Source organism: Armigeres subalbatus, chromosome 1, assembly GCF_024139115.2.
Source record: "Armigeres subalbatus isolate Guangzhou_Male chromosome 1, GZ_Asu_2, whole genome shotgun sequence".
Taxonomy (NCBI): domain Eukaryota; kingdom Metazoa; phylum Arthropoda; class Insecta; order Diptera; family Culicidae; genus Armigeres; species Armigeres subalbatus.
Window position 1 is genome coordinate 130,211,319 of NC_085139.1, and position 26,074 is coordinate 130,237,392.

At 40.7% G+C, this 26,074-nt stretch overlaps 2 protein-coding genes across 3 annotated transcripts in view; one reads left to right on the forward strand and one right to left on the reverse strand.

Annotated features, from left to right (window-relative positions):
• Positions 1 to 26,074, forward strand: part of LOC134206349 (protein sidekick-2-like) — a 403,216-nt gene that overhangs the window by 94,464 nt on the left and 282,678 nt on the right. The window lies entirely within an intron of this gene.
• On the reverse strand, positions 18,226 to 25,369 carry LOC134206342 (uncharacterized). 2 transcript variants are annotated; one of them, XR_009978267.1, is made up of 3 exons: positions 18,485 to 18,972; positions 18,364 to 18,429; positions 18,226 to 18,304 (listed from the first exon to the last, which is right to left on the reverse strand). XR_009978267.1 is itself a non-coding variant. In XM_062682049.1 (3 exons), the coding sequence occupies exons 2-3, from the start codon at positions 25,157 to 25,159 to the stop codon at positions 18,536 to 18,538; spliced, it is 798 nt and encodes a 265-aa protein (XP_062538033.1). In that variant the 5' UTR covers positions 25,160 to 25,258; positions 25,318 to 25,369; the 3' UTR covers positions 18,277 to 18,535. The 2 variants fall into 2 exon arrangements, 1 of the variants encoding a protein (XP_062538033.1); XM_062682049.1 differs by adding exons at positions 24,406 to 25,258; positions 25,318 to 25,369 and having other exon boundaries at positions 18,277 to 18,579.

Genomic DNA, 26,074 nt, shown 5'->3' on the forward strand with positions numbered 1-26,074 from the left:
GAAATAATTGAATGTCAGTCTGAGCTATCTAGCGATAAACATTTGCATTTTTTCTTCTCAATATTGTGTAATTTGTTGTCCGAAGTTTGAAATGTTGTGTCCGAAATATGAATCCATTGTTGCTGCTGTCCGGAGTTTGAGTAAAACAGAAGCCGGACATTTTTATTAATCGCAAGGATTCTACGCAATAATTCGTACATGTTAATCCCGTGTTACAAAGATCAGCTATATGCTTTATGATTGTGATGGTAATTAGAACGGTGAGACTTAAAATGTGTGTTAACAGATTGATTTCATAGCAAAAAGTGCTTAAGCGTCCGAAGTTTGATTTTGCACGGTAAATAATCAGTTCGCGATTTAACGTGTTTCATATCGAAAGTGGATGCGGGTTTTTAGTTCTGTTTTGTGTGGTCGAAAAATAAATTAATTTGTTCGCGATTAAACGTGTTTCAAGGAGCAGGATGTCGTGAGTTCAACCTCAGGCTATCCCCAATTTAAAGAAATGTGATATGGACTATATCTCGTTTCTTGGTGAATCATTGATCTATGCTTTAGTTTATTTATCCTTCACAATAAACAAAACATTTCTACCGTGGTATTGTGGGGATGCAGAGGTATTCTCGGTCTTTAGTAGCAACAATTACTATACAGTCGAATGTTACTCATTTCCTAACTGACTATAAGGACTTGGCCGGTGATCGATTGCAGATCCTGATTTGTGAACTGCTGAGAGGTATATTTCGATAATGAATGGCAAATCCCAAAATCTATTCACTTGCATTGTGGTGCAAATTATGAGCCTATCAAATCAACTCAACCATTTTGGTTCGGTAATCAATTGTCCAAATAAATAATTAAATAATAAATATACAAATATTTAACTGCTACCCGCCGGTAACATATCGAAGCAGAGCAATTCCAATACTGCTTCAGACCACTTCACTACTACTACCTCCCTTCTGACTTCAACTACTATCTGCACAATCAAGAGGGCTTCAAGCGCTCAGTCCAACACTGGTCGACAGAAATTTTGTATTCACGGTGCTCATGTGCTGCGTTTGTAGTTTTCGGACTCTAGTATCGACTGGTAACTGGCGTTTGTTGTTTGATTGGGAAAACTCCGAGATTATTTGGACACAAAGTAGGGAAGGGATCATCGTCTTAACGGCGTTGAAGTCACTTGCATGTTTGCATGATTGCATGTTTAGATAAGCAGTCCAAATTAGTTTCATGCAGATGTTAAAGGTCTCCAAATATTATTCTGGAAAGATTAGTCATATTGTACTCAATTAGATACTGCGTCCACCCTTAAAAAAGCAGGCGAGTGTTCAACCCACTTCTCACACCTCAGATCAACATGTGACTGTGAAGGTCTGAGGTGTGAGAAGTGGGTTGAACACTCACCTGCTTCTATAGTACTCCACTAATCATAACTTGTTGTGTCAAATAACGACAAACATATTTTCGAATATTTTTGGTGAACTTGAAAGACAGGAACACCTTCTTCGACCAGAGATCGTACAGACTGAACATTTAACACCTAACACAACGGGCAGAACACAAAACACCCCTCACGATCACGAAAAGTGTCCTCCTTACCGGGGTGAAAATCGAATCCACGCTTTATAGCCCATGCTTCTAGACGATTGATGTCGCTAATCACACGGCCACGAAGCCCACAGCCCTGCAATACTGTCTATAAAATTTGCACTGGAGCACTCAGTTGGGCAAAAAAATAACCTTTCTCAGTGGTTAATATGGTATATAATTGCTTCCATATTCAAAAATGTAACGTTTTTCGAAAATATGTTTCACTGGTCAAAACGCCCCAGTGTAGGCAAGATGTTATGCCCTTACCAACTGGACACAAACGCGGTGAGACCAGCAGCAGTTGCTTCCAAATGATATGGAAACTATTGAAATGAAATTCAAAACCTGCTTAAATGTACTCATGTTTTTTTATGTCAGGTGCATAGAAATTTTTAACCTTTTTAGTATGGGATAGATAATACTAATACTAATGAAGAGCTACAAAACGTCTTTGGTTAAGGTGGGGCGTTTTGCCCAGGCATGTTGATCCAATTTTCCATTCCAATCCATTTTCACGACTTTTCAAATAAAGCTTTATTACGTGTTCTCTGTAATATGTATTTTTATAAGACTAGGGTAAAAGTTCAGATAGTCGTGGGTGTTCCTATAGTTGCGGTAGTATAGCATACTCTAAACTTACAATTCAATCGCAGCAACCCACACTGTCAAACAGTTAGTATATCTGTCAGTTTACGAACCGAGCCATAATATCTTTGATAGCCCTTCTAAACAGGTAAATATCATCAAAATACCTTAACATTTTTTCGTCTATGCACCAATAGTTGCGGTAGTGTTCCTATACTGCCGCTAACCGCAAGTCGAGCACATCTGTATATGGAGCCCCATATACAGATGTGCTCGACTTGCGGTTAGCGGCAGTATAGTTGCAAGTCTCATTGAAAAACAATGGGATTCGTAACTATAGGAACGCAAATTAAGAAATATCGCAACTATTGGAACATTGTACCAGTAATTGAAGTTGTAATTTTAGGCTTAAAAAATGATTTCTCTTCCAACACGAGCATTTCAATATAAAAATAGAAGCGGAGAGCTTTCGAATGCAAATAAAAAGGTAGGTGAAATACAATTCCATATTATTCTGGGAGAATAAATAGTGTTGGAACGTGCTTAGTTCCTCCACTATTGAAACATTTACCCTACTCACAGGCAATGCATTTGCGACTTTTTTGGACTACCAAATAACACAATGTTTGCTGCTTCTGTATAGTTATTTCGTTTTTTAAACCCTCTATAACAAAACATTATTTTGTTCGATTAAATTTCGTGCTGCATACACATCGAAACAGTAGGCCAAAAAATTTACATCAACATTGTCACACTATTTTTCTTCATTCGTTTGTTTGTTGCTGCATGAGAGTTTCGCGTCGTTCGTCCACAAAGCATTTGCATGAACTTTCTTTTTCCAGTTCATGCGTAGTGCCAATTTCGGTTCGATACCAGGGTTTGATTTTGGTTTGAAACCAGGCGTAGTAGACCTGCTTGATCAAATGATGATGAAGTTCCTCTGAACAAATTTTGCTCATATTAAATTTGGAAATCGAAATTTTCTACTGTACTCCAGATGGTCGGGGTTCAGCCAAACCGCACCAAGCGGCTTTTTGATTGAATTGTAATATTTTGTTTGCAAAAGGAAAACGGAAAGTATTTCAGGACAATTCAAACGTACATTTGTTGTAGGATATCCTCAGTTATAGAGTTGAGCGATGTCCGATGCGATTTTTAATTAAATGAATCTGTTACACGAAAACTTTGGCAAAAAAATGGAAACTTTTCATTGGCGCTTGGTGTGATTTGGCAGAACCCCGACCAGATGATCTAGCAAAAAAAGGGATCCCTAGGAATATATTAAACTAGCAAACTACAGAAAACTAGATGAGATGGATAAGACAACCGTTGAAGTATTGTGAAAAAATCGCTTGGAAGGGAACCGGGAACCTGCTGTTTGAAATCATGATTCTAATGATTTCTTGATCGCAGTATTCGACATGGAAATCAAGAACATGTTCTTCCTAACATGCAATTAGGTTTAGGTTTCCTATAATACATGTTCCATACAAATTCTTGCACACTTGTTAATTTATTTAATGAAATGGATGTGAAGAAATTTGCATAAAAAGTTTAGTTACTAGATCGCAAAAATGTACCATGCGTCTCCATATGCTTTTGTGCTTATATGCTGCTGAACAATTTTCAAAATCACTACCTATCGTTTCCCTCGGGAAGCCCATTTTTGCCTTTTCAATAGATTGTCTCAATGCCTCCCTTTCACACTCTATCGCTTCAAACTAGTTCACGCCCTAGCGAACGGCTTTCAATCTGTAGATTTTCAATTATCTACTCCCTAATTCTTTGAGCAGAACTGACTGATTAAGCCAATAAACAAATCATTATGGTCGTAAAATCTGTTTCAAGTCATCACTAAATATTTTAACTTATCTGAACATGCAATCATGCAAAAAAGCAAATGACTTCAACGCCTTCAAAGCGACGATCCCTTTCCTACTTTGTGACCAAATAATCTTGGAATTTTCCCAATCAAACAACAAACGCCAGTTACCAGACGATTTTCGAGGTCGAGAACTACAAATACAACTACGTGATGAACCTATACATTAATAAAAAAAAACACACAAATGAAATATTAAAAAAAATCAATTGCAACACACGAGCATCTCAATTACAAACCTTTTTTCTGTTTTTGCGAACTGTTTTGTCTTATGCACTGGTAGTATTGATGTTTTATCTTATAGTCTTCAGGTTGAATGGGAGTCTCCCGCTAATAATCTACTTCTTGATATGCTTAGAAAACATATGCATGGTAATAGAAAATGAAAATGAACAAATCATTTGCTCAGTCCATCGACTTTATAATACCACCAACAGTAGCTATGCTGTGAAAAAAAAAACGCATAGAAGAGTCCAAATCTGCACCGGCCACTACGAACATTAACAAAATCACGTACTGCAGCTCAAAACTACCTTATTTTGCGCTTTTTTCTCCCTCTAAAGTAACTGAAGTTAGGGCAACTTTTGCAAAATCGTTATTCTCCCAGAACCTCACAGAGGACAGTAACGATGACTCAAAAAATACAGCTCCGCTTCCTAATTGGATCATGTTCCGTGCAAAAACACATTTCCTCGTCCTCTGTACCTATCTGTGACTGTGTGTGTGTATGTCTGGTTGCGATTCTCTCTTTGGCTGCATCAACCGGCCAACACCACAGGGACATTTGGGCCCAACCTTGTCACGCTCGAAACAAAAAAAAAGAAGTCGTGACCTTTTTGTGAGCCATTGCTGTGCTGCGGTGACTGTGTCGGGTTTAATTTTCAGGATGCACTGCACCCCTACTGCGTTTTGTTGCACGTTTTTCTCCACTGCTGTTGCTGCCAGAGGGCAGTGTGCGTTCTTAATTCCGTCAGACAGCTTCCCCCAAAGGCGCATCGCATGGCACAGCACCGACTGGTGGGTACTAAGTGGTAGCAGCGTTTCCGTAACCAAATAAAAGATAGCTTTTTGGATTAATTCCGTCTCGACCAACAGCGCTATTCCCGAGCACGGGTCTGGTGCTATATAGAAGAACATGCAAATGATTTTGAGCCGTTATGAAAAATTATTCGCCCTAGTTTTTTCCCATCGGACATCGTGTTTCTAGAACACCGTAGCCCAGAATGGCATTAGCCGAGGCATCAACTCACTTTTGCACCTAGCGATACTACGTTGTTCCGCATATAGAAAACTATTTATTTTTCCATTCACTATTTACTTGATTTCAACTAGATGATTATTCCAAAATAATGCAATATTATTACATTATACAAAGATTCGGATTAATTTTATTGAGATAATGTTGTACTCTTCCACCAATTTCTAAACAATCATTATGAATAGGATCGTTCTCAATCTCAATTAACAGCTTCCATCGGACAAGTGTCAACATTTACGTAAAACCCACTAATTGGAAATTGAATCGTTTGAATCATTTATCCTTTGCAGCAGCATTTCGGAGAATCAATTTCAATTACCGCTAGTCAACATGGCAATGGACGCCATACAAGAAGGTGAGGTTGTCAAGTCAATGGAGAATGAATTCTAAGAAAATATAAAATCTTTTTGTCTATCGACCAGTGACCGAACGCTCCATACGGTCAGTGTATTGGCGAGCTCTAGATGAAGTAAAGGGCTTTCGTGCTTATCACGAGAATAATGAATTAGGGTTTATGAGTACTTTGTGTAACACGTCAAACAAACAACGTTGAGTCGACCACAACAATGAGTTCTACCGTTCTCAAAGCAGTGAGCGAAGTACATTTTCATAAAACGATTGCTAACGGACGAAAGAACTTTGCGGTTGTTGCATTATTTTTTTTTTGTTACTTTCGGATCAATAACCTTTCAGAATGCCTCAATTGAAATTTGCACACACAAAAAAAGTTGATCGCTTTGAATCGTGCGTCATTGCTTTTCACTGTCCAGTCCATTCGTCTCTTGGCCCTACAGCAAGAGCACCAGTTGCCAATTCAAAAATCACTTCATTTTCCTGAACGATGTGGCAGCTTCACGACAGCAATCGTACCCATTGAAAAGTCGAACTGAATGGTGAAATAACAGCATGTTCGAACCAGAACACCCCGAAGGACTACCGTGATATTTGTCAATAATTGGACACGCAGTGATTGATGGAGTTATAACTCTTGTTTCTCAGATTTGTTTCATTTGACCTGTAGAAATTTTCCTAAATTTTATTATAAGTTCGTAAATTACAGTTCACTTTAATGCAACGCAATTGAATGTCAAAGACCAATTAGGTACTAGATTTTCAAAAGAAATTAAAGGCGAATTTTACGGCTAAAATCGTAAACTAGCACCACACATTTCCTGCAAAGTATGACTAATTTTTTTTTATGAATAAAATATTCAATAATCTGCTGTAAAGATTTTGGGAACATGTAAAATTTGTACAATTGTTGAACAATTTTCACAAAACAAAGTAGTAAACCATGCTAAAACTGTTAACGGCTATGCTCTAAATCATTCACACATATAATCACCCCAAAAATAGAACCTGACACCAGTTAGTACACTCTCGGCACAATAAGCGAAGCCTGACCCAGGCGCCTTTCACAAGCATTCCCCATTTAGCAAACTCAATTCTGTGCTTTTCCGAATGGTAGGCAGTAAAGTCAGTAGTCACTCTGCTAAAATGCTCTCTCCAATAAACACGCACATTTCGGGTCCGGGTGCGGCACCACGGACGGTAAACGAAACAAGTGCAGATGGGAACTTTTTTGATTTAGCTAGGCGGTAATGTAGGGAAAGGAACACTTCGATGGTAGGTTACTTTATTTCGATACACCTTTTATCTTTTTTTTTTGTTTTTATGGCAAAAAGTAAACCACATTTTTGTCAAATACATATATTTGGTTTTTGGAATGATTTTATTCGTCAATAGGAATTTCATCATTAAAAGTTATCGGGGTTTACGCGGTTTTTTCGTGGTTTCTATAAACATGTAACGCATAAGGTGAACTGCAAGAAAAGAGTGGGTCATTTGGCATAACGGACATTTGGCATCATTTCGAACTGTGAAAGCGAAAGGGACATTTCATGTATTGTTTAGCGTAGATAAAGCAGGTCGAGGCTATTCTGATAGTTTTTGACTGATGTTAGACATTTTCCGGAAGAACGAAATAACAAAACGGCAGAATTACTTCCGAGGAAGGGATCACATCCATCATTGACTTATTCCGGCCACATGCCTACTTTTAAAGTGGGCATGCGCCTTAAGACCGGATCAAATCCACCATTGCCTTAATCCGGGCAAGCGCCTAACCTTAAAAACTCAAGCAATACACTTGTCGTAGACGAGTGACTAAAACCAATCAAGTCACATATAAGTTACTGCAACCAAATCAATCTGCATTGCACAATGGTCCCAGAGTCGAATCTAGCAAGACAAAAATGTTTGCGCCAAAACTATTAGTTTTAGATATATAGTGTCTTTGGGAAAAAAATTTCATATTTTTTGACGATTTTTTTCCATGTAATGAAATTAGGGTGGTACCTATATTTCAGAAGTTCATAATATCAACTTTTAAATTTTTCGGTAAAGACTTGTGCAATGTTCCACAAAGTTGTAGAGCAATTAATTTTGAACAACTTTGCCGAAGAAACCATTTTTCTATCACTTATGGTTCACAAGTTATGAGCTTTTTAATAAATACGTTAGGGCGGTCCCTAAAAATCGGTATTCTTCACATAACTTTTTATACATTCATTTCTCGCATAAACTTTGTTCCGAGCACTTTTAGGACTTTTGAAGACGCATATTTTTGTTAAAGAACCATGGATCTATCTCTTATAACAAAAAAGTTATTGGAGTTTTTGTATGAAAAACGTGTTTTTTTCATATGCGTGTATTTCAAAATGGAGCAAACCGATTTTCAATCTATTGGTTCTATTCGAAAGCTCGCACTTATCTGCGTTTATGGTGGGAAAACTGAGAGAGCGTTTTTTGTTTAAAGCGTTTTTTTTCATTTTGAAAAAAAATATGTTTTTAATCGAAAAACGGCTATAACTTGATAAATAAACGAGATAGGTCCATGGGTCTTCAACAAAAAGATGAGCCTTTGGAAGTTCTAAATGTGGTCCGTACAAAGTATCCCTCAAAAATCAATACATAAAAATATATTTATAAGAAACGGTTTTCGTAAGGAAATAAACGTTAGTTAGATCAAAGTAGGCTGGTCGACAGAGCGTATGATTTTTTTTGACGTTATTGTGCCTTGCAACAAAAATTACAACTTTCGTGATCATTTTCCAAAGCTCTCATAGATGTGAACAATTTCTCCGCAGTACAAATAGCACGTGCTATCCAAGCATTCACCGCTAGGATGCACCACGTGGCGGCCAAATGTGAAGATTTGATTTTAACGTAATAGTAATAAAAACATTTCAGTAGCTAACCACTGGTCATCTTCGCTTTCTCCCACTGGCGATACCGAAAAAAAAACTAATCAAAACAAGATAGGCTTGTAACAAAGGCTATACTTCAAAAGTGACGTATTTTTAACGCTACACATCCAACAGAAAACCAAGCTACTACCATTAATATGCATAGTAGCCTGATTTTCTGTTTGATGTTTAGCATGGCACACAAAAGACATGGCAGTCTCAACGCGTATGTAAACATTCAGTATGAATGAACCGGTGAACCGAGAAAATGCGCTCTCTAGTTCAGCCTACTTTGGCCGATCTAACGTTTATTTCCTTACGAAAACCGTTTTTTTTTAAATATATTTTTATGTACTGATTTTTGAGGGATACTTTGTATGGACCACATTTAGAACTTCTAAAGACATATCTTTTTGTTGAAGACCCATGGACCTATCTCGTTTATTTATCAAGTTATAGCCGTTTTTCGATTAAAAACATATTTTTTTCAAAATGAAATAAAACGCTTCAAACAAAAAACGCTCTCTCAGTTTTCCCACCATAAACGCAGAAAAGTGTGAGCTTTCTAATAGAACCAATAGATTTGAAATCGGTTTGCTCCATTTTGAAATATACGCATATGAAAAAAACATGTTTTTCATACAAAAACTCGAATAACTTTTTTGTTATAAGAGATAGATCCATGGTTCTTTAACAAAAATGTGCGTCTTCAAAAGTCCTAAAAGTGCTCGGAACAAAGTTCATGCGAGAAATGAATGTATAAAAAGTTATGTGAAGAATACCGATTTTTAGGGACCGCCCTAACGTATTTATTAAAAAGCTCATAACTTGTGAACCATAAGTGATAGAAAAATGATTTCTTCGGCAAAGTTGCTCAAAATTAATTGCTCTACAACTTTGTGGAACATTGCACAAGTCTTTACCAAAAAATTAAAAAGTTGATATTATGAACTTCTGAAATATAGGTACCACCCTAATTTCATTACATGGAAAAAAAATCGTCAAAAAATATGAATTTTTTTTCCCAAAGACACTATATATCTAAAACTAATAGTTTTGGCGCAAACATTTTTGTCTTGCTAGATTCGACTCTGGGACCATTGTGCATTGTGCTACTCGAGGAAGAGATCACATCTACCATTGATTTATTCCCGGCAAGCGCCTACTTTTAAAGATGGAATCACATCCACCATTGCCACAATTCGGGTCACACACCTACTTTTAAAAAAAGGATTATATCCACCATTGCTTCAATCCGGGCAAGCGCCTACCTTTAAAGCACCATTGTCATAATCCGGGCAAGCGCCTATTTTTAAAGAAGGGATCACATCCTCCATTGCCATAATCCATGCAAGAGCCTCCTTTTAAGGAAGGTATCGCATCCTTCATGGCCTTAATCCGGGCATGCGCCTACTTTTAAAGAAAGAATCACACCCACCATTGCCTCAATCTGGGCAAGCGCCTACTTTTAAAGCACCATTGTCATAATTCGGGCAAGCGCCTATTTTTAAAGAGGGGATCACATCCTCTATTGCCATAATCCATGCAAGCGTCTACTTTAAAAAAAGGATCGCATCCACCATGGCCTTAATCCGGGCATGCGCCTACTTTTAAAGAAAGAATCACATCCACCATAGTCATAATCCGGGCAAGCGCCTTCTTTTAAAGAAGGGATCACATTCACCATTACCCTAATCCGGACATGCGCCTACTTTTAAAAAAAATATCGCATCCACCATTATTGCCTCAATCCGGGCAAGCGCCTTCTTTTGAAGCACCATTGTCATAATCTGGGCAAGCGCTTATTTTTTAAGAAGGGAAGGGCCTATTTTCAAAAAAAGGGATCACATCCTCTATTGCCATAATCCACGCAAGCGTCTACTTTTAAAGAAGGGATCGCATCTACCATGGCCTTAATCCGGGCATGCGCCTACTTTTAAAGAAATAATCACATCCACCATTGCCTCAATGTGGGCAAGCGCCTTCTTTTGAAGAAGGAATCACATCCAACCTAGTCATAATCCGGGCAAGCGCCTTCTTTTAAAGAAGGGATCACATTCTCCATTGCCATAATCCATGCAAGCGCCTACTTTTAAAAAAGGGATCACATTCTCCATTACCGTAATCCATTCAAGCGCATACTTTTAAAGAAGGGATCGCATCCACCATGACCTTAATCCGGGCAAGCGTCTACTTTTAAAGAAGAGATCATATCCTCCATTGCAATAATCCGGACAAGCACATACTTTTAAAGAAGGGATCACATCCTTCATTGCCATAATACGGCCACACGCTTACTTTTAAAGAAGGGATTACATCCACCATTGCTCTAATCCGGGCATGCGCCTACTTTTGCATTGCATTGCAAATGCATTCTTTCTACGAGAGGATAATGTCTTTTCAATATTGTTATCGACGGGTGTTCTTCTTCTTCTTCTTGGCATTACATCCCTACACTGGGACAGAGCCGCCTCGCAGCTTAGTGTTCATTAAGCACTTCCACAGTTATTAACTGCGAGGTTTCTAAGCCAGGTTACCATTTTTGCATTCGTATATCATGAGGCTAACACGATGATACTTTAATGCCCAGGGAAATCGAGACAATTTCCAATCCGAAAATTGCCTAGACCGGCACCGGGAATCGAACCCAGCCACCCTCAGCATGGTCTTGCTTTGTAGCCACGCGTCTTGCCGCACGGCTAAGGAGGGCCCCACGACGGGTGTTATATTTACTATTTCGGGGTGTTTCCAGCACCACTTAGTCACCATTTAGCGAACGCAAAGAAAAATTTTGCCAAAAGACCCTCACTTTTGACGCTGGTCACAATTATGCCAAATGACCGTTATGCCAAATGGCCTTTATGCCAAAACGACCTTATGCCAAATGACTTTATGCCAAATGGCCCGCTCCCGTTCTAACCCAGTCTGCCGCACTTTACTTTTTGCCTTTCTCGTATACTAAGTATACGTAAAGGCTATATGATGGCTCCAAAAACAAACTTTTTATAGAAGACCCGGAGACCCATTGGCATGTTCGGACTATGGGATCGGAAGTTATGGCCAAAATACTTTTTTTACGGAAAAAATCGCGTAAAAAAGTGTCACTTCTTTTTCGGGCACTTATCCTCAACCAATTTACAGAAAGTGTCCCATTATTTCCTATTGCACATTCACATGATCGGACAATGGGGTCGGAAGTTACGGTCAAAATATTTTTTTTACGGAATAATCGCGTAAAAAAGTGTAACTCATTTTTCGGGCACTTATCCTCAACCGATTTGCTTGCAACAAGTTGCACTCGACGGAGAAAAATACAAATTTTTATTTGCACGAGAAAGGCCACCGCTAGGTGGATTAATCAGGATTTTTAAATGAAAATTATCATTTATAAGGCAATATATGGCAAATGTTCCTGTTCAACGGCACCCAAAGTCACCTGCTTGGAGTACCTCGTTACTTAGAAAGTCGAAACGCTAAAGAAATGCCAGTGCGCAACGGTCTCGCGAGAGCAAACTCTGATTCCAACGTGCTAGTAATACTTATCGCAGCTTGAAGCTTCTTCTTCTTCAATGGCTCTACATTCCAACTGGAACTTGGCCTGCTTTGCAACGGGTATACCCCGTTTGGCATAAGTACGTAAGGCATAAGGACGATAGGCATAAGTACGTTAGGCATAATGGACGTTAGGCATAACGGACGTTGGCATAACGGACAATTGGCAATCCTACGCCTTTGCTCGCCAGGCTTCTGGAGACCCACGTTATGAGAGTACAAACCAATCTCAAACGTAGTCCCAAAAGCTTTTGGAAGTTCGTTAACAGTAGAAGGAAAAACTCATCTATTCCAAAGAAAGTGACGTATGACAACTCTGAAGCGAAAACATCTGCGGAATGTTGTGAGCTCTTCGCTAGATTCTTTGAATGTGTATTCAATCAAAGCTCTGTCACCGATGTCGAAGCTGCATCCGCCTCACTAGACGTTCCTTTGGACTTGATTAGCCTAACAACATTCGTGGTCACCCCCAAATGGTCATCGCAGCCGTCAAGAAGCAAAAAAGCTCTCTGTCTCCGTATCCAGATGGGATTCCATCTATTTTATTCTTCCGCTGTGCCACTGTTTTTGACCTTTTCTCCCGCTCACTCGAAGATGGCATCTTTGCGGAGATTTGGAAGCAATCTTAAATGTTTCCTCTCTTCAAAAATTATGTCAGAAGGAAAGTCAGAAACTACAGGGGGATAACAAACTTATCTGCTGCGTACATCTCAACAGATCAGCACAGTTTTATGCCAGGAAGGTCGGTCACTACGAACTTGCTTGTTTTTACTAACACCTGCATGAATGCCATGGAAAGCAAGGCTCAAGTACCGTAGTGAATCGAAACCCGTACACCTAACCACTTAATAATCCACCGTGGACGGAATTCGTATCAGAATCCGTACAGCTAATATCTAACTAAATATTTAATATGAAGCAGACCGATTAGGCATGCTACCACTTTAAATAATTCAATACACATCTTGAGAAGCGAAAGGAATGATGATTATTCTGTTGATCTTACTCTATTTACTGCAATTTGTAAATTAAACACAGTCATTTCGGTACAATTATATCCGGCGCGCAACAAAATGGCTGCTGAAACTTTACGTTTTCTGGGTGGCGATTTGGTAATTGTGATTTTTTAATTTCATTCAATTGGTTTGGCAATTGTGATATTTTAATTTCAGAGCATATTTTCCATTTCAACGGTCAGAAATCTTACTGTCAAGTATAAGTTTAGGATAAGATAAATTATTTGCAACTTTTTTTTGTGTCTTTATTAAGGAGACATTCAGGCCGAGGCTTATTTGTAATTGTATTTCCCTAAACACCCTTTAATGTAGTGATATCTCACGAAGTGAACGGATTTCGGTGCTGTACGGACTTCGGTCCCCCACGGTAGATGTTATCTACACCGACTTGAAAGCAGCCTTTGATAAGATCGACCACAGCGCTGATGACCAAATTTTTTCGTCTCGATACCTCCACAAAATTTACATGGTTCAGCTCTTACCTAACTGGAAGGAAATTCCGAGTGAAAATTGATTCTTGTGTTTCACTGTCCTTCTGCAGTGCTTCTGCTGTACCCCAGGGAGGCAACATAGGACCATTGTTGTTCACGTTATACTGCAACGATATCGCTGCAAAACTAGGACTGGATTGCAAAATCATGTATGCTGCGACGATTGTCGCTGATTACAAAGTTTGCTGGATATCGTTGTTGCCTGGTGTCATCGGAACCGTGTTCCGATATGTTCCATGATGATGTTCCATCGATTGAAGAAGCCAATATTTTTCTATTACTGGATATACGGCACGACACTTGAAAGTGTTGAGATGGTTTCCGATCTTGGAGTCATGTTGGATCCAAAGCTGACATTCAACTCTTACCGTACAGCGATAATTTCCAAAGCAAATCGTCAGCTGGGCTTTATTGCTAAAATTGCCAAATCTCGGGAACTTTTTCAAATCGGCGTATGTAACATTTTGATCAAGCTGAGAAAATGAGCTTGGAAGTTTTCAGATTTTATGTTTATTCCTATTGGTGGGGATTCTCATCGATTTGTTTTCGGCAAAAAATGACAAAACAAAACTTTGCCAGACTGTCCGGACGTTTCGGTCGATTTACTGGCCTTCGACCATCTTCTGCGGACAAATCTTCCAGTCACTTATTTTCTAACAGACAGCCATTACTACTAACTGTAGTAAGTGTTAGTAGTAATGGCTGTCTGTTAGAAAATAAGTGACTGGAAGATTTGTCCGCAGAAGATGGTCGAAGGCCAGTAAATCGACCGAAACGTCCGGACAGTCTGGCAAAGTTTTGTTTTGTCATTTTTCGCCGAAAACAAATCGATGAGAATCCCCACCAGCAATTTCGCGGCGATTGATCCATTGTTAACATCGTTTATTCCTATTTAGAAACTAACAGATTTTATTGCAATTGAATACACCTCAACGATACATTATGAAAAGATTCATCGTCACTGACCCTGAAATCTGCACTGCGTGTGAACATTTCAGTTATTTTGATAAAAATATATGTTACAACGTTCTGCAACAGATAAATCACATACGTCGTTTTGATACGTCAGCATGACCGAGGTCATGCTACTTTCGTCGAAATGTTACGCTGCTCCGTACGCTGCATTGTTGATACGTCGAAATGTTGCGTCAAGTTGAAACGTTTCACGCACATGCGACAAAAAAATTGCAACACTTACAACACGACGTAACAACATTTGCTGCTGAAAAACAACGTAAAATGTTTTTCTTAACGAAAATCAGAATATTTAAGCAACATGCTTAATTTTGAAATCAGTGATGAAAAAGTACAAGCAGACGCACGTTTTTAACTATTTAGTTGTTTGAAAAAACTTTTTGCAGTACATTTTCCGCTAAGCGGTGTATGTGCAATATTTTCAACAATGATGTTACACCGTTTTGCAAAAAATTGATTTACATTTTTAAAAACACATTTTCATGTAGGTTTTAAGATATACACATTTTTAGATGAATTTGATGCCATATGCTGTTGAAAACGGGTTTGTTTACAATTTGCGACATACGCCGATTTGAAAAAGTACCCGAGAAATATATTACCGATCCATTTTGCTTTAAGTCTCTCTATTGTGCGCTTGTACAACCTATCCTTTAGACTGCTTTTGTTGTGTGCTGTATCCAAATTATGTATCATGGTCCATAAGGATTGAACGTGTTCAGCGGAGGCTCATTCGCTTGGCATTACGCAGTTTGCCCTGGCGTGATCCACAATGAATCTTCCAGCATGAGTGCAGCAGACAACATTCGTTGCCAAGGTACTGATCAAAGAGATTGATTCTCCGCAGTTGCGCAATTCAACGTCCTCTCCGGCAACGATCATTGCTACAGAATCGATTCCATCGAGAACATCATTGTATTTTTTATTCATTAAGACAATATAGTCAGATGGATCTGTGGTAAATAAATAAATAAATAAATAAATAAATAAATAAATAAATAAATATATTGAATATATTGAAATTCATACAAATTCCATGTGACAAATTTTCATAAACAGTTTGATTGAAAATCATACGTCCATTTTCCTCAGTGTACTTTTGGGAAATTCGGTGTTAAGCATTTTTTAAATCACATTATTATAAAATCATGTTATAACATTTGAAAGATAATTGCTACTCTATAAGAACAAAATTGTATCAAAATAAGTTATAAATATCACTACGTGTTAAAATTTTATTTAGTATTTGTTATGCTCTTCTAGTAGGGATGCTTTCAAAGCTTTCATGCCATTTATTGTACTAAAGTCGTGTACTAAATCGAGTGGAAAAGCTTGCATGGGTTGATTCTACAAGGCATGCAAAATTAATAGGAATAAGCTGTGCTACAACTTTGTAGAACATTACGTACGATTCAGTGAAATGGAATGAATTATGGCAAATTATGCTAGAACATGTTTTCTGGCGAAACTGATACGGCTGATTCGTGTAACTTCGGACGGATCGAAATCAAGTTAAGGGTTCTGGATGAAATATCGACATCATTTGTTACCTTACATGAATTGAAGTAGGGTAATGCACCCTCGTATCTACTGTTCAATATATTTTTAGTAGAGAACCCGGAAGAGGCTGTAGAGTAGAGGAAGAGGTCGTGGATGGCCGCGTACACGATGGCTCTCAGCAATTGAAGAGGACCTAAGGGCGCTTAACGTTCAGGGCGAGTGGAAGCGAATTTCCATGGATCGAGTCCAGTGGTGAAGAACATTCCATTCGGCGTAGGTACACCGAGGAAGAGCTGTAGCCCCTCAAGTATCAAGTAAGGTTCGAAAAGAACCGGTTTACTTTAAACCATACGCTTTTTAATCACTAACACCAATCAAGTAATAGTCTTAATGGCGTGGAAAGATATCACTTGAGTACTGTTATTATCGACCGTAGCACTCTAAAATTTACCTCAGAATCGCTGCATGCACCATGGTATCAATGGCACCACTTCCTATCCCGAATTTCAGTTGCTATCGGCCTCTGGTGACAACGACGATGAAGCTCGTTGTGTGAGATCCAGTTGTGAGGCCACCTGCACACCATCTTTTGCTAGCGTATAACAGCACAGATTTCACGTTAGAGTTGAAAATTAGGATTTTGGTGAGTTCACTTATTTGCCTGTTTTTCTAGATGTATTAAACTCGCAAAGGCAGCCTTTGCTTTCTTGATCCGTGCGCCTATGTTGATCTTAGTACCGCCGGCTGATGCCACTTGGCTACCAAGATATTGGCAGCTTACAACATTCTCCACTGATTAGCTGGCTACTGTGAAACTGGAAGGATTGCCGTGTTTACACCCGGGGTTACGTTGGTTGATGACTAAGCCTGCCGAAGAGGAAACCTCTTACTACCCACTTCGCACTACTAATTTTTTACAGTGATAGGTGAGAAATGACGAGTGAGAAGTGAGACGTCTCACTCCTCATTTCTCACTTCTAACTGTGAAAAAAAATGCAAAATGAAGAAAAAGAAGTGAGACGTCTCACTACTCACTTCGCGCTTCTCATTTTTTACATCTTACTTCTCTTTCTAAATTTTTCTCTTCTCACTTTAGAAAGTGAGAAGCGTGAGGCGAATAGTGACACATCTCATTTCTCACTTCTCGCTGTAAAAAGTGAGAAGCACGAAGTGAGTAGTGAGACATCTTACGCTCCTAATTTCTCACTATTCGGCCAAATGACCTATTCGGCCAAATGGCCTATTCGGCTAAATGTCTTATTCGGTCAAATGACCTTTTCGGCCAAACGACCCTTTCTGCCAAACGACCCTTTCGGCCTAATGATCCTCTTGGCCAAATGACCCTTTCGGCCAAAAGACCCGTTCGCCCAAATGACCCTTTCTGTTAAATGGTGGAAATTAATTTAATATTTCGGTTCGGTATGGACGCATTGCGTTGAAATTTCGACACAAATCGTAGAACTTTCTGGGGAATCGTGCGAAAGGTGGTTAAGTTCACTGCACTTCGTTTTACCCTAATATCCCTTATTTGTTATACTTTCCGGCAGACCTTGGCCTTTTGGGTAATAGTTAGAAAATACTAAAATGTTTAGTAAAATGAGCAACATTTTAGCTTTTTTAGTCATGTGGTGGACAAAAATAACTCCACCTGATTCCCTGGAAAATTCTAGATCAAACTAGTAATGTAAGGTTATTTTGGCCGATCAGAATAGATTAATTGAATAAAGATCATCTTTTCAAATTTTGTCACCAAATTCAATTTAACCTAAGAGGAAACCTCTTACCAGGTACTCGACGCAGTTAAAATTTCTTCGTATAGGGTAAAACGACCTATTATGAAGGGGTTAAGCACCGTCTCAGAACAAAATTGATTTCGAAAAATCTTTAAAAATGAACTGTTTATCTTTTTTCACATTGCAGTAGTCGAATAAGATACTCATTAACCTTAAATTCGTAAACATTATGTCAATTGTGCTATACTTTTATTGTTTTGTTTTGTCACAATAAAAACAAACTACTGCAATAATAGGACGCAGTTGCCTATCGTTGCGATATGTTTTGAAGGTCAGTCCTATTGTTGCGGTATTGCGTGTATATCTTATTGAGAGCGATACCTCAACAATAGGACTGTTCCAAGAACAAATTGGCCTTTCCGACTTACTTTAGCAGATCACGAAACTCCGTTTGGGCGTGAAAACAGCTTTAAGCTGGAATATTTATTTCATTGTTTAGTGCGATCTAACAATTAAACAAGTAAACTACTTACAATTGTTCGGTTTGAGCCAATTCAAATTTGTTCTGTGTTCGTCTACTATAGTTCGTCTACGCTAGTCTATGAAAAATATGTGTTTAGCTTTAGGTTAGATTTAAAGAATGGTTGCACTTACAACTTGTAATTTTCAATATCTATCTGTGATAGCAAACTGTGATAAGGATTTTTAGTATAAGTATAAGTATTTTAAATTGTAGTTGTAGGAATTCACTGTAAATAGACATAGGCATAAGCAAATTAACTATAAATATTAATTATTTCCACTCCACCACGTACACGTTCGATTCATCCATCCAATTCACAAACATAGATGACGGTTTATTTTCATTTCTCCCAATCATTCTTCGGCTGACGTTTTACTGACATCTCAGACCGGTGCACCCCACAGGTCAGTTGCGGTGACACGGCGGAGCAGTGCTGGCATCAACATCCTCCCCCCCGTAACACTGGCCATCGGTTCCAGTTTTACCACCCAACTCAACCTCCAACACGGCCAGCTTTGATACCGGTCGACGAAATATTCCTCTTCTAGTTTGAACCACAGCTTGTCGAACTCTACCGTCTTTTGCTGTGATGACTTCTTTAACCCTTCCTCGAGTTCAGCCATTCCTTCGGTCTCCATCCACTATGAGGACCAAATCTCCTACGGCTATAGGCACTACTTCATCGAACCACTTCATCCGCTTCGTCAGGATCGGAAGATATTCTCGAACCCAACGCTTCCAGAAGATGTCCAGTTGATGTTGTATAAGGTTCCATGAGTTTTTCACAGCAGCGGAAGGATCGATAAAATGTACTGCAGGTTGACGAACACCTGTAGAGCTACCCAACAGGAAGTGGTTTGGGGTAAGTGCTTCACCTTCGGCAGCGTCTAGAGGTAGGTATGTGAGCGGACGGCTGTTCACTATACTTTCCGCTTCAATGACCAAGGTTTCGAGTCCCTCGTCGTCCAATTTGCGATCATTGTTGTAAGCAACTTCCATGGCAGATTTAATCGATCGAACCATCCTCTCCCAAGCACCGCCCATATGAGGTGCTCCAGGTGGAATGAAAATCCATTTTGTAGCGATGTTGGTAATTGTCGCTGCTAAGTCACCATGTATTTCCTTGAGTTGCTCACGCAGTTGCCGCTCGGCACCTTGGAAATTTGGTCCGTTATCACTGTAGATTTCAACTGGTGCTCCTCTGCGACAGACAAAGCGACGTACACACTTGACACACGATGGAGTAGAAAGACTGTAGGCGACCTCCACATGAACCGCACGAGTGGTCAGACACGTGAACAGGCAAATCCAACGTTTAGCGAAACTTCGTCCTACTTTCACCTGTAAAGGCCCAAAGAAATCGATACCAGTGTAAGTGAACGGTCGAGTGAATGGCGATAAGCGAGCTACTGGAAGTGGCGCCATTCGTGGAATCTTCGGCGCCGTTTTCGAAATTTTGCACCATTGACACGCAGTCGCAATTTGTTTCACCAACGTCCTCAATTTAGAAATGTGGTAGAACTGTCGGACTTCGTTAACTACTGTTTCCGAATTCCTGTGTTGCAGTGCTCGATGAAAATCGTATACGATCAACTTCGTCACAGAATGCTTGTGTGGTAGTATTACGGGAAACCGGGCGTCAAAAGACGCGTAGAAGGCAGCACCGATTCGCCCATCAACCCGTAGCACTCCGTGTTCGTCAATGGTTGGGGTCAACTGATATAAACCACTGGATTTTGGTACATCATTTCGTCCTTTTGAGAATCCTGCCATTTCGTCTGGATACTCCTCCCATTGCACTATCCGCATTATTGTATTCTTTGCTTTTTTGAGCTCTTCCTGGCACAGGAATTGGAGATTCAACTTTTCTCCTCTCCTCTTGCGTCTCAAGTTGTCCACAAATCGATGCACAAACGCCACTGTTCCTAATAATATTCTCCACTTTGAAAATCGCGTGAAATTTATCACACCTTCCGGGATATCTGAACTTTGTACAACAAAGCATGGTCGTAATTCCTCTTCTGGATGGATTATTGTTTTGTTCTGCAGCGGCCAATCCTCTTCGGGAAGTTGGAGAAATTGAGGTCCCTTGAACCAGGCGTCGTTAACTTCAGGACAAGCCTTTGTTCCCCACTTGGTTGCTGGGTCCGCGGGGTTTAGCTTGCTAGGGACCCATCTCCATTCTTCTACTTCTGTTGTCGACAGTAATTCCCCTACTCTGCACGCTACGTACTGTTTGTAACGGCGATGATCGGCTCTTAACCAAGCCAACACTGTAGCAGAATCACTCCATAAGAAACGTTGCTTGATTTGGATACTGTGATTCTCCTGCACAAACATCATCAAACGGCTGCCTAGAACAGCAGCTTGCAACTCCAGGCGGGGAATAGAAAGCGGCTTCAGTGGCGCAACCTTTGTTTTAGCGGCGACTATCGAACATTCTGCTTCCCTCCCACCATTGATCACCCTGAAGTAGGCCACAGCAGAAAAGGCTGCTTCGCTTGCATCAACGAAAACATGCAGTTGAAGTTCCTTATATAGTTGCATACTTGCTTCTCCGAAATAACATCGTGGGATTTTCAAGCTCTCGATCTTAGGAAACAGATTGGTCCATCTTGTCCATTGCCCGAATATCTCCTCTGGCACCTTTTCATCCCACTGTATTCCAGCTCGCCACACATCCTGCAGGAGAATCTTGCCGTGAACAAGGAATACGCTCAACAGTCCCAACGGATCGAATATCCCCATCAAGCATCTCAACATTTGTCGCTTAGTTGGCCGCTCACCGCTATCTATTATCTTCTGAACCTCATCCTTCATCTTCATAGAAAAACACAGTTCATCTTCGGTCGTTTTCCAGAGCATTCCAAGCACACGATCACCATTTTTCGTCTCGCTGAAGCAGAGACTCTTGCTTGCCATCGGGTCTTCCTCGTTAAGTCCATGAAGCACTTTCGTACTGTTCGACAGCCAATTGCGGAGTTGAAATCCTCCCTTTTCGTGTATCGATTGTATTTCACGCGAAACCTTTTCGGCCTCCTCTTCACTTTCGAAGCTGTCGAGATAATCATCCACGTAGTGATTTTCTAGAATTCCTTCAACTGCTCGTGGAAAAACGTCTGCAAACTCATTGGCATTTTTGTTTTTCACAAACTGTGCCGAAGCCGGTGAACATGTAGATCCGAAAGTTGCTACATCCATAATGAAGGTTTCTACCAGCCCTGTTGCGTCGTTTCGAAATAAAAAGCGCTGAGAGTGACGGTCCGGTTCACGAATTGTGAGCTGGTGAAACATTTCTCGCTTAACTTTTCAAAAGGACCTAAGTAACATTTTTTTCATGAATTAATTTGAGTACGGCAATCAAAAGCTTTCATATTGGTCTGTTGATTCCAATATTCAAATTAATTCATGAAAAATATGTTACTTAGGTCCTTTTGAAAAGTTGAGCGAGATTTCCTTTATGTCAGCCGAAATACCCACCTTATACTGCCTGAATCGTGAAGGGCCGCTGGTAGTGACTTAAGCTGATCCGGTCCTTTGAGCAACATGGTGTTTAATGAAATGCCGTCAACTTTGGCTGCAGCGTCCCATATTATCCGCACTTTACCGGGTTTCCGTGGATTTGTAACAACGCCTAGAGGAAGGTACCATACTCGTTTTGGGTCTGCCTGCATGATTTCAGCATCTGTGGCTCGATGTGCATATCCCTTTTGTTGGTACTCAGCTATCTGCAGTTTCAAATTGTTCGCCAATGCTGGATTGTGCATCATTTTTCGCTCCAAACACTCAAGTCGTTTAACTGCCATTTGGTAGCTATCCGGGAACTCTATGACGTCATATTTCCACAGAAGTCCTGTTTCAAACCTTTCACCTACTCGTCTCGTCGTTTGTTCCATTATCTTCCTAGCTCGTTTGTCGTTCTCTGATTCAAGCGCTACTGACGGTTGGACTCCTGCATCTTCCATCGCGAAATATTCTTTCACTATATTGTGTAACTCCTGATCACTGGAACATTCACAGCTGTGGTAGTTTAGTGAGTGTGTTGCTTTATTGTCATTTCCACCAAAGATGCACCAGCCCAACCTTGTCTTCACTGCTATAGGCTCGTTCCTTTTTCCTTCTTTCACTTGCAAGGGGACGGTCAAGCTGGCATTATTAACGCCGATTAATAGACGCGGAATTGCTTTGCTGTAACTAGCGAGCGGTAGTCCTTGCAGGTGTCGGTAGTGCTGCGACAGTTCATTATAGTTCAGAGTTTGCTGTGGTAACGTTAGCTCTTTAACTGTACGGACATCGTTGAGGGAAAATCTCTGCTGGCTATTCATTCCTTGGATCACAACTCGCACATGTTTCGATTCCGATTCCACTCTGGTGACATTCCCTGTCCATTTCAGACACAAAGGTTTCTCCCAACCGTCGACTCCTAGTTGTTCTACTAGTCCGCTTTCGATAAGAGAAAGATCCGAGCCATCATCCAAAAATGCAAAAGTTTCGATGGTTCCTAGTGGTCCGGAAATTTTGACGGGAATGATCCGGAAAAGTAGAGCTTGCTTGTATTGGCGATGTACGTGATTTTGCACTGTTGACATCCCTCGAGAAGGCCGGACGATAGAACTGGATCGACTGGAATGCAGTAGCGGATGATGTCGGTATTCGCATTCTTCAATCGGGCACCGCGACGCGCTTCGGCAACTCCTTTTCCCGTGAGCGTTCAGACAACTCCGACACAGTCCGTTACTTTGCACAAACTTCCAACGATCATCTACCGAAAATGCCTCGAATACCGCACAGTCTGCAATGCGATGACCTAGTTCCTTGCAGCAGAAACAAACCTTTTCGCTTGCTGGCGCAGCTTGACGAAAAGGTTCCCCTTCCACAGTATGAGTGTACACTGATCCCTTCGGTTTCAGCTTTTGTTGACTGCCACTGTACATTGTTACTCTACTTACTGCGTGGACGACTCGCAGCATGAAATCTCCAAATACTTTTAGGTTGACTATGGGGTGCTGTTGTATGTAATCGGCCCACTGCATTTTGGTGTGTGCAGGTAATTTCTCGACCAGCTCCATCAGCAACGTCGGATTGGAAAGATGCTCTGGTTGCCCGGCAGCTTCCAAATGATCACAGAGACTGCGAACCGCTATGCCGAAATCGATGATAGTTTCCAACTTCTCCGCCTTTGGCGCTGGAACACTGTGCACCTTTTGAAGTAGAGTGTTGATAAGTAGTTCTGGGCGTCCATACAGTAAGCGAAGGGTATCTATCACATGAGGCACTGATTCAGGTAACAATAAACGGCTTTTGACAGATTCATACGCGGGCCCCTTTAAACAGCGTTGAAGGCGTGCAAGATTTTCGGCGCTATTATAGCCACACGATAGCGAACTATTCATAAAGCTACTTATGAATATCGGCCAGTCAGCAGGATCACCAGAAAACGTCGGTAAGTCACGTGACATCACTTGGCGAGCAGCTAACTGCGATTGGGAGGGAGTAAATTCCTCCATTAGCGGCAGCCTCGGCAGCTGGGGAGCCGTTCCGATAGAAAGAGACGAATTTGCAGGTGGCGGAAGGCCAACGTTTGGTAGTCCCGCGAAAGGGGGATCTAATCCATAAGAAAGGGTTGGATTTGCCGGTAAGATATGGCCGGCATTCGGAAGTCCCATAGAAGGAACCGAATTTGCAGGTGGCGGAAGCCTAACGTTTGGTAACCCTGTGGATGGGGAATCCAATCCATAATAATTGGTCGGATTTGCCGGTAAGATATGGCCGGCATTGGGACGTCCCATAGATGGGGGAGCTTATCCCGAAGATATACTCGGATACACCGATGGCTGAATGCCCGTAATCATTCCGGTTCGCGGAAGAGTGCTTGATGCATTAGGGTGGATCCCGAAGCTGGAGGCCATTGTGGGAGGCTCCATAGTCCCAAATTGTTCAATTATTTGTTGGAGAGAGTTTTCTTATTTCTGTGGTATTGGAGGCTTAGCTACTGGAGCTGAACGTGGCTTACCTTGATGAGTGGGGGGAGGCACATGAGTCTTGAAGTTACCTGACATGTTGACATCTTTTTGCTTTGGAGCCTTGTTAGGAGCTGTTTTAGGGATCGCGCCGGTGTTTCGCTGCTGATCCTGATTGGCTAGGCTCGGGTTTAGGTCATTTGGTTTCATCGTTGAGTTCAATGTTGGAGTGTAGAAACAGGACGCCTGGTGATCTTCACCGGTATGTTGATGATTCGGGTTTGCTTCCATAAACTTCTGCTGAGTATGTACTACGACCTCCGCAGGTGCAGAGAATGTTTCCGGGTTTGCCGACTGATCCTCTGGCAACAGTGCTGATGCGCCTTCAGATTGTTCAGCACACTCTTGCTGCCATTGTTTCACCTTATCCATACTCGCTCGCTTACTAATTCGGCTCCGGTTGCTTGCCTTGCTAATTCTGCTACGGTTGCTGCCCGCCTCATCCAGTTCGTCTTCCAGAAGCTTATACTTCTCGGCGAGATGGCGTTGCTCCATAGCTTGCTGCTCTTCCAGCTGCTTCTTCTTCAGCGCTAATCGGGCCACCCGTGCGCTAGAGGTCGTCGTGCGCGAGAGAACACTTAATGGCATACAGTGTCCGCAAATCCACGAACGCTCAGCCACCGAAGGAGTTACTTCAGCGCACGTCATGTGCCACCACTCGTTGCACTGATCGCACTGGACAATGTTATCAAATGTTTCCGGGCGATCACAGCAAGCACAGCCGGAAGGCTTATCCTTCTCCGGTGTTCCGTCAGCTGGGTTAGCTGGTATACCCTTATTCGACATGACGAACAATTCTTAAAGTTTGTTCCGAGAACAAATTGGCCTTTCCGACTTCCTTTAGCAGATCACGAAACTCCGTTTGGGCGTGAAAACAGCTTTAAGCTGGAATATTTATTTCATTGTTTAGTGCGATCTAACAATTAAACAAGTTGACTACTTACAATTGTTCGGTTTGAGCCAATTCAAATTTGTTCTGTGTTCGTCTACGCTAGTCTATGAAAAATATGTGTTTAGCTTTAGGTTAGATTTAAAGAATGGTTGCACTTACAACTTGTAATTTTCAATATCTATCTGTGATAGCAAACTGTGATAAGGATTTTTAGTATAAGTATAAGTATTTTAAATTGTAGTTGTAGGAATTCACTGTAAATAGACATAGGCATAAGCAAATTAACTATAAATATTAATTATTTCCACTCCACCACACGTTCGATTCATCCATCCAATTCACAAACATAGATGACGGTTTATTTTCATTTCTCCCAATCATTCTTCGGCTGACGTTTTACTGACATCTCAGACCGGTGCACCCCACAGGTCAGTTGCGGTGACACGGCGGAGCAGTGCTGGCATCAACAAGGACCTTAGCACTACCGCAATAATAGGCTTAAAGGATGCATTTTTTAATCAAAAATGTTGATTTTTCATCATTTCGAACGGAATTTTGTCAAACAAAAGGTGTTCTAGCGGCTGATTCGAAGAGTTTTAGCGGATCCACAATTATTTTTGATGCTGTTATATCCAGAATGGACTATTTTAACACTACCGCAACATTAGGACATACCACAACGATAGGACGTTTTACCCTATTCGGCGTGTGAAAGAATTCATTGTTTACCATTATTGAGTCCCCAGTTCATGCTATCCCCTTGAAACCCATATTACATTACGATATATCATAAGCAAATATTACTGCCA

What these genes read in the sequence shown, in the direction of transcription:
- LOC134206342 (XM_062682049.1), bottom strand. Translation starts at nt 25,159, where the DNA reads ATGTCGAATAAGGGTATACCAGCTAACCCAGCTGACGGAACACCGGAG. An exon ending in AAAAGATGTCAACATGTCAG is followed by an intron (nt 18,580 to 24,405) that starts GTAACTTCAAGA and finishes GTCTATTTACAG; the next exon opens with TGAATTCCTACAACTACAAT.